Here is a 10,210-nt window from a genome sequence, read left to right on the forward strand (position 1 = left end):
GGTACGGGGAGATAGAGAGGAGGTACGGGGAGATAGAGAGGAGGTACAGGGAGATAGAGAGGAGGTACGGGGAGATAGAGAGGAGGTACGGGGAGATAGAGAGGAGGTACGGGGAGATAGAGAGGAGGTACGGGGGGATAGAGAGGAGGTACAGGGAGATAGAGAGGAGGTACGGGAAGATAGAGAGGAGGTACGGGGAGATAGAGAGGAGGTACGGGGAGATAGAGAGGAGGTACGGGAAGATAGAGAGGAGGTACGGGGAGATAGAGAGGAGGTACGGGGGGATAGAGAGGAGGTACGGGGAGATAGAGAGGAGGTACGGGAAGATAGAGAGGAGGTACGGGGAGATAGAGAGGAGGTACAGGAAGATAGAGAGGAGGTACGGGGAGATAGAGAGGAGGTACGGGGAGATAGAGAGGAGGTACGGGGAGATAGAGAGGAGGTACGGGGAGATAGAGAGGAGGTACGGGGAGATAGAGAGGAGGTACGGGGAGATAGAGAGGAGGTACGGGGAGATAGAGAGGAGGTACGGGGAGATAGAGAGGAGGTACGGGGAGATAGAGAGGAGGTACGGGGAGATAGAGAGGAGGTACGGGGAGATAGAGAGGAGGTACGGGAAGATAGAGAGGAGGTACGGGGAGATAGAGAGGAGGTACGGGGAGATAGAGAGGAGGTACGGGGAGATAGAGAGGAGGTACGGGAAGATAGAGAGGAGGTACGGGGAGATAGAGAGGAGGTACGGGGAGATAGAGAGGAGGTACGGGGAGATAGAGAGGAGACAGACTTTAAAATAACAATTGCTAAAACGTGCTGGATTAGCCAGCACGACACTTACTTGTTTGTCTGTCTGGTTTGTTTGGCCCTTGTGCCTTTTTGTTTAGTGTGTTGTTTTGTTCAAATATTTTGTTTGGTTTGTTTATTTAATAAATCCAGCTGAGTGCCGTAGCATTCCACATGGCCACAAATTCAATTTATGGATTTTTGTATGTCAGCAAATCCAAACTCCATACCATATGTTCATGAGCCTTCTGAGGTAAAGATCTCATGAGAGACTAAACCTCATGTAACAAGCAATTCTTTCTTAACTGAAACTGCTGATAAGTAACCCTGGCAAACTTCTTTGACCAAATAAGAAGTAAGCATTCTCAGGGTGGCTTGAGGTTTCGAGACTTCTTCAACTCTGTTTGTTTTACTTCATATGAAACATTTATACAGCCTTTCAAAATGTGCCATTTGTAGGTGGCTTCTAATGAGAGTGGTAGAAGGTGCTTTGTATTTTAGTTGATAAGCAAGGTCATTAAAAAGAAATGGCTGCAGCTGTGGAGCTATGGAGAAAAACACTGCCAAAAAAATAGCTCTTTGCAAAAATTTAAAATAATTAATTTTACAATAGATAGTGAAGGATCATTATCTTATTGTACACAGTGGTGGTGCAAGACTTGTGTATAATAAGGTTGATGATGAAACTGTTAGCCTCAATCTTTAAAAACAAACTCAACACAACTTTTTCGACCTGAAAAAAGAAACAAGGACCAGGGGTCACAAATGGAGATTAGATAAAGGGGCATTCAGAACAGAAAATAGGAGGCACTTTTTTACACAGAGAATTGTGAGGGTCTGGAACCAACTCCCCAGTAATGTTGTTGAAGCTGACACCCTGGGATCCTTCAAGAAGCTGCTTGATGAGATTCTGGGATCAATAAGCTACTAACAACCAAACGAGCAAGATGGGCTGAATGGCCTCCTCTCGTTTGTAAACTTTCTTATGTTCTTAACAAAACGCTATCAATACCAAAACAAACAACAATGGCCTGGAGATTTAAAGTGTGACCCAAAGAAGACAGAGAAATGTATGGGAGAGCAGAATAACACAAAAATACTATTATGTTATGTCACCACGTATTATAATATAGCTGTATGATTCACAGTTGAGTATACATCAATTGTATGGTATCCTTTTTAGTTTCAGTTCATTTCAACCATGGTTTAATGAGCTGATGTTTGCTATTTAAGTTCTGGACTTTCAAGTCCTTTAATAAACATACACAATTTTATGAAGTGGTCTCTAAACCTCAAGGCAGCCAGTATGCTTCCTGTTTGCTGAAATAAGTTTACCAGGGCTACTTTCAGTATGAGCAGTTTTCAACTGAGAAAGAATTGCTTAGTACAGCAGTGTAATTACTGGAATGTAATGCAAGGTTTTGTCTTAGCAGAAGAGGCACAAGAATAACCCCCATATTCCGAGATGACTACTCTGAGACTGAGCACGTGCTCTTGCACGTCATCAGAGCTGAAAGGACTGGTTATGGGGGAAGTTGAAAAGTTTCTTTTCGAGGGATTCTGCTCTACTTCTTTGCAGATGGAGGCCCTGAAGGCACAAGGAATTCACCAAGTGAGAAACTGCTGTTGCATGTAGCAGTGACAAGTTTGCTCAGGTATCAAGTATGAACTGAGGTACCAAAAAGTTGTCAACAAGTTCAAAGTTCAAAGTAGGCAGTGTGTTTAAGTGAACCCAATGATGTAAAGAGATGAATTAGTGTAAAGATCTTAGAAGAACTAATACTGCTGTCAGCAGCGAACCCTGTTAATGTGTGTGACTCTGCTCAGCCTTTGATGAACACCATGTATGGTCAAGTAGCTCATGACAGTGATGCTTATCAGATTCGTCGCCTAGGTATGTTCTAGATCATATTTTTGGGATGTCATTTCTTCCTATGCTTTACACAAGGAGGCACTTTTTTACACAGAGAATTGTGCGGGTCTGGAACCAACTCCCCAGTAATGTTGTTGAAGCTGACACTCTGGGATCCTTCAAGAAGCTGCTTGATGAGATTCTGGGATCAATAAGCTACTAACAATCAAACAAGCATGATGGGTCGAATGGCCTCCTCTCAATTGTAAACTTTCTTATGTTCTTAACAAATGCTATCAATACCAAAACTTTCTTATGTTCTTATGTTCTTATGTTATAAGTTCAAAGGTTCTAAGTCTTATTTGTGTGAGCTAGCTTGACTTAAATGGACAGATACAGTAGATCCCTCAAAAAAGTCACAGTAAAAAGCATGACAATGTGTAATAAAGACTGCTAAGCATAGTATAGAATAGATAAGCATTGTAAAGCCTAGAGAGGTACTGAATAGTAAAGCATGCTAAAATGTGACACTGCTCGTTACTGTGAGACATGCAAAACAAACCTTACACTTCACTATTACACTGTGCAAAGATTACTCAGAATTTAATATCAATCGATCTTTAAAGTTTTTGTATAGATGTCTCTTTTTTGTATAAAATGATTGGGGGTGTTGCAAGTGTTAGTGTTATGGTATTGATGTCAGCTGCTTATTTTTTTTATTTTAAATGTGTCAGCAATGTTCCAAATGGTCCTAAAACATTGCTTCCTGTTAAGCAGGAGCCATTCTAATAACCAGAAAAATACATTTCTGAGAAGTTGAACCATTGAGCAATATGTACTAGTTGCAGTCCCACTTCAGTATATAAGGGATTCTGTACAATCACCTTCTCGTTACACTGAAACATGGAGCGATGCGGTATGTAACCCTAGTGTATGTTTCTATTTGCTGTGGCAATTGTGAAAACTGTTTTTCAATATTATTGGAACTGTTTTGTACAATAAAAATAAATAAATATTGGTGCTTTAATGCAGAAACTAGGAATTAAGAAAATATTTTTGTAAGCTTTTTTCTCCGATTTATGCATCAGTTAAAAAAAAATTCCGTAGTGATAATTGCCAAGACTGGTGGAATATTAATTTAAAAAAACAAAACATAATAACAAGTGGAGATGTGTAACACTGTATTTACACAGTTGTAGCAACACGTGGGGACGTGTAACGCAATATGTTTTGGAGCCCCGCTACTTACTCTTTAAGTTTTTGTATTGGTGTAAATACTTAGCTGCTGTATAATCTTTTAAAGAGTCAAAACACTGCTCTCAGAAATAAGAGTAGGGGCACCCACCATCTTAAAGACAGGTGCCCTTAGGTGTTCTTGTATGAGATTACATAAAGAAAGTCACACTGTCGTATACAATATAAATATAGCAATACACGCATACTTGTTTACAAAGAATCAAGTTGCAATTGTCTTTACTGTTTACTGTTTTCTCCAAGGTGTCTTGTTGGTAGGTCTTCTGGTGATATTACCAAGGACACAAACAGAGGAGAATCCCCTTGAAAAATGCTTCCATGATCCCGATTATGAGTTTCTACTACAGATTGCGGAAAATGGCCTCAACAAGACTCAGTGTCCTAAGCATATTGCAATTGTCGGAGCTGGAATGTCTGGATTAATTGCTGCTAAACTGCTGGAGGAAGCTGGCCACAGGGTATGGTATTCAGATACTCTCTATAGTTGCTCTGGTAGAGTCTAAACATGTATGGCTGGTTTCACAGACCCAGATTAGCACTAATCTTGGTTTACCTTACCTAAATTAACATTGGGTAGTCCAGGATTAGTACTAATCAGGGTCTGTGAAACCAGCCATTAGAGCTGTATTCATAAAGAATGTTTATCTCACAGAGACTTTTTTTTTTTAGCTGAACTTAAAACCTGCAGCTATTTTAAGTGCCATATTCATATATCTTTAAATGTATCTTGTCAGTGCTTTCAGTCACATGTGTAGAGCTTGTTTAAGTATTAAAATAGTAGTCAAACACAGAAGGGACTACTGAAATTAAGAAAAAAAAAATCAATATATAAGACATTGAGCTATAATAAAATATATTCTAATAAAGGTACTTTTTATTCACATTCTCCCAAACACACATTTTTCTACCAATTGGTGTCCAATCATTGATGTTCTTCTGAGAGCTCATCTGAAGGGAGGTTATGGAGGATGTGTACTAGGAATCTTACCCTTGTGACAAAGCGTTAGCACCCTTCCTCAAAGTCTATTCACTTTAAAGTTTTACTTTCCTTCACCACCCGAATCGTTCTGCCTCTCGAACACACTCATCACCGCGCAGCCAAACTGCAGGTCTTTTATATTATGGCCGAGGGGTTAACTAGCTAGTAATTATCTTATTACCCCTCGGCCATAGTCTGCATGAGTTTAATAACGCATTGTCACAAGGTATTTAAACAATAAATAATACAAAACAATACCATGGCGAAAGGCATCTCGCTTGTCCGACCAAAAAATTATAAAATACAAATAACACAGCTTTTTGCTGTCGTATATAATATAAATCATAATGCAATAATAGCAGCGCATATATATATATATATATATATATATATATATATATATATATATATATATATACAGTATATATATATATATATATATACAGTATATATATATATAGGGGCGGGACACTCCGCCACAGATATACACACCTTGCATGTGTGCAACTTTTATCCACATCTAAAGTGAAACACCTGGTAAACATACTTTATGAATACAGTCTGAAAAACTTTTTTTTTTATATTTACACTCAACACTTTTTAGGATGTTGATGCCACTGAGCTAATGTTGATTGCTAGTATTAGAATAAATGAGATGAATGAGTAAGGAATGATTTTCTCACAGATAACTATCCTGGAAGCCAGTGACCGAGTTGGTGGGCGCGTACTCACTTACAGGAACAAGAGCAGGGGCTGGTACGCAGAGTTGGGAGCAATGAGAATTCCTTCTTCACACAAGTAAGGGAAGGAGCTCAGCTGTAAACATGGCAGATAAACTGTGTACTGCTGGCACATTATGACTGACAGCCTTGACTGTTTGACTGATGAGGCCAAAAACAAGGTGGAGGTTTAGGTAGAGGTAAATGCAAAAGCACAGCACATACTGCAAGAGAGATGTATTAATATATTATTGGTGGACAGATGCAGTATACAGGAGTTACCTCTCTGATCCAAACTCTCTCTGCTTCGACTTTCTTTGATGGGTTCCTAGAATTCTCCTGTATCTCAAATAATCACAATTCAGCAGGTGTATTTTTCAACAACAACAACAACAACAAAAAACCTTAGCTCTTGGTTTTGGAGCCCATATTGGCTTTATATTGTATCTCTCTCTATCTCCCTGAAGGCCAGCAATTCTAAATGTCTGTAGGAGGCTAGGAGTGTATGATGCAAGTGTGGTGAAGGTTGGGTCTTCTACTCTGAGAAATAATTCCAAATAGTTGAATATGGCAAGCACATGATTAACCGCTTGAGCTTAAAAACCAGTTTGGCCTTTTTCCAATAGAGGAAAACCTGGACCAATTTGGCCATTGGAAAGTATTTTCAGTCCCATAGTTGCAAATTCAGCTTTAATATAAGCCTTGTCACTTTATCAAGCTCAGCTGTGCAAATGAAAAAGCTGGTACTAACAAAGATTGATCAGAGTCGAGGTGATTACATCCGTCTGAAAGAAGCCTGCTAGAAACTGACCGGATAACAGTAGATTAATTTTCTAATATTGATCATGTCCTCACCTTAACGCAATCCCTTCTTTAAATGTATAGATCTAATACTGTTGCATTTTGTTTCAGAATTATCCACCACTACATTAAATACTACAATCTCAGCCTAAACAACTTCATCCATACAGACAGAAACACATGGCACTTTGTCAATGGACGCCGCACAAAAACGTACGCAGTTGATGACAACCCTGACATCTTGGGCTATCCCGTGAGAGAAGATGAAAAGGGGAAATCTGCTGACCAGCTGTACACTGAGGCAGTTGCAAAGGTAATGTAAGCTTGCTGTGATTTAGATGCCGGTGAATAATCTCTGAAAAGAAATTCTCATGGTCTCTTATCTGTGAAATAAATCTTTCCTAGATCTCTGATGAAATGAAGAGAACCCCAGCCAACTGCAGTTCCGTCTTCAAGAAATATGACTCCTATTCTATAAAGGTGACCTAAATGCTCCATTTTCAAAAATCATGTTTTGTGTTGCTGATGTTGATCATTTCCAGAATTATCTCAATTATGCTTCGTCAAGATATGATGAAGATATGGTTAATGATTTTTTTCTGTGTGTGTGTAAAGCATCTCCGGGGGGCATAGTGTGGATACTGTATGTATAAAAGATTAGGATCATTGCTATGTCCAGATGTAAAAAACAATATGGCAATGAAGCTTTACTGGGAAAATCAACCAACTATAAAGACAACCCTCACCAACTCTTAGAACTGCTGTTTAGTATTCAATCACCAAGTAGATGTTTTCCGAGCTCGGCAAATGACACCACTGTCAGCTTGCAGATCTATTAACAGTCAGCGGGTTGTTTTTTTGGGTTGTTTCGAATGAACAGTATGGTATAAAAATCTGTACTTGTGCAGGTTTTGTACTCCCATCAATATGAAGTCATGTGCAAAATGTTCAGATTAATCCAACAAGGTGTTCAGGAATTACCATCTTCTTACGCTTTGTACAATCTCCAACCAAAACTGAATGAATTCTAATTTCCTTGATACTTTTCTGTCTCAACAGGAATATTTACAGAAGGAAGGCAATTTAAGTAGAGCAGCAGTCCGAATGGTTGGTGATATTCTCAATGAGCAGTCCTTGTTTTACACAGCTTTAACTGAAAGTCTACGAGATGAAGCTGACCTCAATGACAAAGTCACGTAAGATATTTTCAAATCTGCATTTGTTTCTTTATAACTAAACATACTAGGGAGTGGGGTGGTTGCAAGTGGTACATATGATTTCATACAATACTCTCAATATTTGTTTGTTTCTTCTTTGTATATTACTTATACTGAAGTATAAGAAAACCTTTAGTACCACAATGTAATTTACTAAGTGCTGTTACTGAGACAAGCTATAGAGTTTATAAGTGTGTAAACGGGTTTGGAAAAACAACACAGAAAACTGATCATGGAAACCCAAATGCCAGTCGATGGTGAGGTCTATCTGTTTATATTTTCATGTGGAACATTCCATGTGACAAAGCCTACTGTCTGACTATTCCAAGAACAGCAACTATAATCATGAAAATGGTCAGTTATTACGTTTTTTGACCAGTACAGTGAAAGCCAGACAAGGAATGAACAAAATGTAGCCTTAATAAGAGGGATGGCTTTACTACACATTTGTCGAATATTTTTTACTAAGCTGCGGATTTGTTTTAGTTTTCTTCTATTCTAACTGTTTTAATTTATTGTTTTATATATCAAAGTTTTCAGAGGGTTTGGTAGTCTACAGCATGCTGATGTTAGGTAATTATGGTGTGATATATTTGGGAATAATGAGGGTGGCCTTAATACTGAATGCAGGACTTTACCTAATATTTAAGGGGGCTTTATATTGTCAATAGGATCAAATTAGGACTAATTAAACTTTAAATAAAAGTTTAAAAAATCGACATGCTCTATACAATACATGTAAAGATGTTTTATTTTTTATTCCAGATTTCATGGAATAAGTGGTGGTCTTGAACTACTGCCCAGAGCTATATATCAACGTCTTAGTTGTGCAATTCTTCTGAAATCAAAAGCTGTGGAAATAAATCAAAACCTGCAGGATGTCAGAATTGTTTACAAAGACAAGGATGACAACTCAGTCACTAACCTCAAGGCAGATTACCTTCTGTTCACTGGGACAGCAAAGGCTGCTTTGCATGTAAAATTTAACCCACCACTTCCAGATTTTAAAATAGAGGCCCTTCGTAACACCCACTATGATAGTTCAACTAAAATATTCCTGGCATTTCGAGAGAAGTTCTGGGTGGAGGAAGGGATACGTGGTGGGAAATCAATCACAGATCACCCATCAAGGTACATTTACTACATCAGTAACAGTTTCCCAAGTGGAGTTGGTTTAGTGCTTGCTTCGTATACCTGGTCAGATGATTCCTCATTCTTTCTTGGAATGAGTGATGATGAATGCATGCAATTGGCACTCAGTGACCTTGCTTCAATACATGGTGAAAAGATTCGAAGCCTCTATGAAGGTGGTGTGGTGAAAAAATGGAGCTTGGATGAGTACAGCCTTGGTGCCTTTGCTTTGTTCACCCCGTATCAGCTGACAGAATATTCTTCCGATGTGTTTAAGCCTGCAGGAAGAGTACATTTCGCTGGAGAACACACTGCCCTCCCTCATGCTTGGATCGAGACTTCGATAAAGTCTGCAGTTAGGGCAGCCAGAAATATTAATAATGAAGCATGTACTGAAGTCCTTCCTAATGAAAAGACAGAACTTTAAAAAAAAAAAAAACTCAAAAGTGTTGTCGTCTATATACAAATCATCTTTAGGCAGAAATGTGAAAATACCACCTTTTTGTCTGAAACAAATATTTGTAAAACTTGATCATTTGTTTCTGTATGTTTCTGTTTTTTTTTTTTTTTTTGCAAACTAACAGGCATACAATTTTAAAAAAGAGACATGATTTTGTACTGGATACTTTTTAGGAAAATACAAAGATTTTATGGAATGGAGCCAGCACAATCATGCCCGTGATTTGACTTATATTGGTAAAACATCCTGTCCAATGCCGCAGTGCTATTGACAATCCTGTTACCAACCATTTGTTGTAGAATAAACACAATTTATTTATGTTTAGATTCTTGGGTATTGAAAGGGGTTTTGTGCCCAAAAGAGGTGTCACTGTCAATTATCTTTTGTTAAAATGTTAATGTTTTTGGATATACACTTTGGGCACCTTGAATCCAGATGGTCTTAATGAAGAGTTGGATCTCAGTAAAACTATCTTATATTATATATTGATGTTTATGATCTTTGCATGTACAGATATTGGATTATGAATCTGTATACTACTTTGGAAATATGTTGTTTACAATTATGTTTGACTTTTCAGATATGAAGATGTCAGATTGATTTTGAATAAATGTTCAGCTTCAATTAGGGATTTGTGCTTTCTGTACTGTGTTTTAATTCTTTAACGAATAGGATAGTAAAGGCAGAATACTGCATACGTGAGACGAACAGATATGTGTAATTCTACTTTTATTCACAATCTCATCTCATTAACTTACTCCAACAGTGTATCGTTCATTTTGATTGTCCTTTCACTATAGAACACCTTGATATTACGAACAAAAGGCTTGGACCCCAACAGGTTCGTTATAGCGACGGTGTACTGTATTACATTTTATTTATAAATCAGCTTTGTTCTGTACATCAGCTAGATGAAAGACGTTGCTGTCGAAACGCTTCAGGATTTTTATAGTGAATTCTCAATAACAAGGTTTTCCTCAGCTGAAAATATTGAGTGTGCCGTCGTTTTATTTTAAA

The 10,210-nt window shown here is 38.2% G+C and overlaps 1 protein-coding gene across 1 annotated transcript; it reads left to right on the forward strand.

Moving 5' to 3' along the window:
- Nucleotides 1–3,427: 3,427 nt before the first annotated feature.
- On the forward strand, nt 3,428–9,822 carry LOC117422222 (L-amino-acid oxidase-like). Its single transcript, XM_034036957.3, has 7 exons — nt 3,428–3,548; nt 4,130–4,344; nt 5,551–5,663; nt 6,497–6,698; nt 6,791–6,865; nt 7,445–7,581; nt 8,368–9,822. Exons 1-7 carry the CDS (start codon nt 3,536–3,538, stop codon nt 9,158–9,160), a joined length of 1,548 nt encoding a protein of 515 aa, XP_033892848.3. The 5' UTR covers nt 3,428–3,535; the 3' UTR covers nt 9,161–9,822.
- Nucleotides 9,823–10,210: the final 388 nt, after the last annotated feature.

The sequence above is a fragment of the Acipenser ruthenus genome, chromosome 15 (assembly GCF_902713425.1).
Source record: "Acipenser ruthenus chromosome 15, fAciRut3.2 maternal haplotype, whole genome shotgun sequence".
Classification (NCBI taxonomy): domain Eukaryota; kingdom Metazoa; phylum Chordata; class Actinopteri; order Acipenseriformes; family Acipenseridae; genus Acipenser; species Acipenser ruthenus.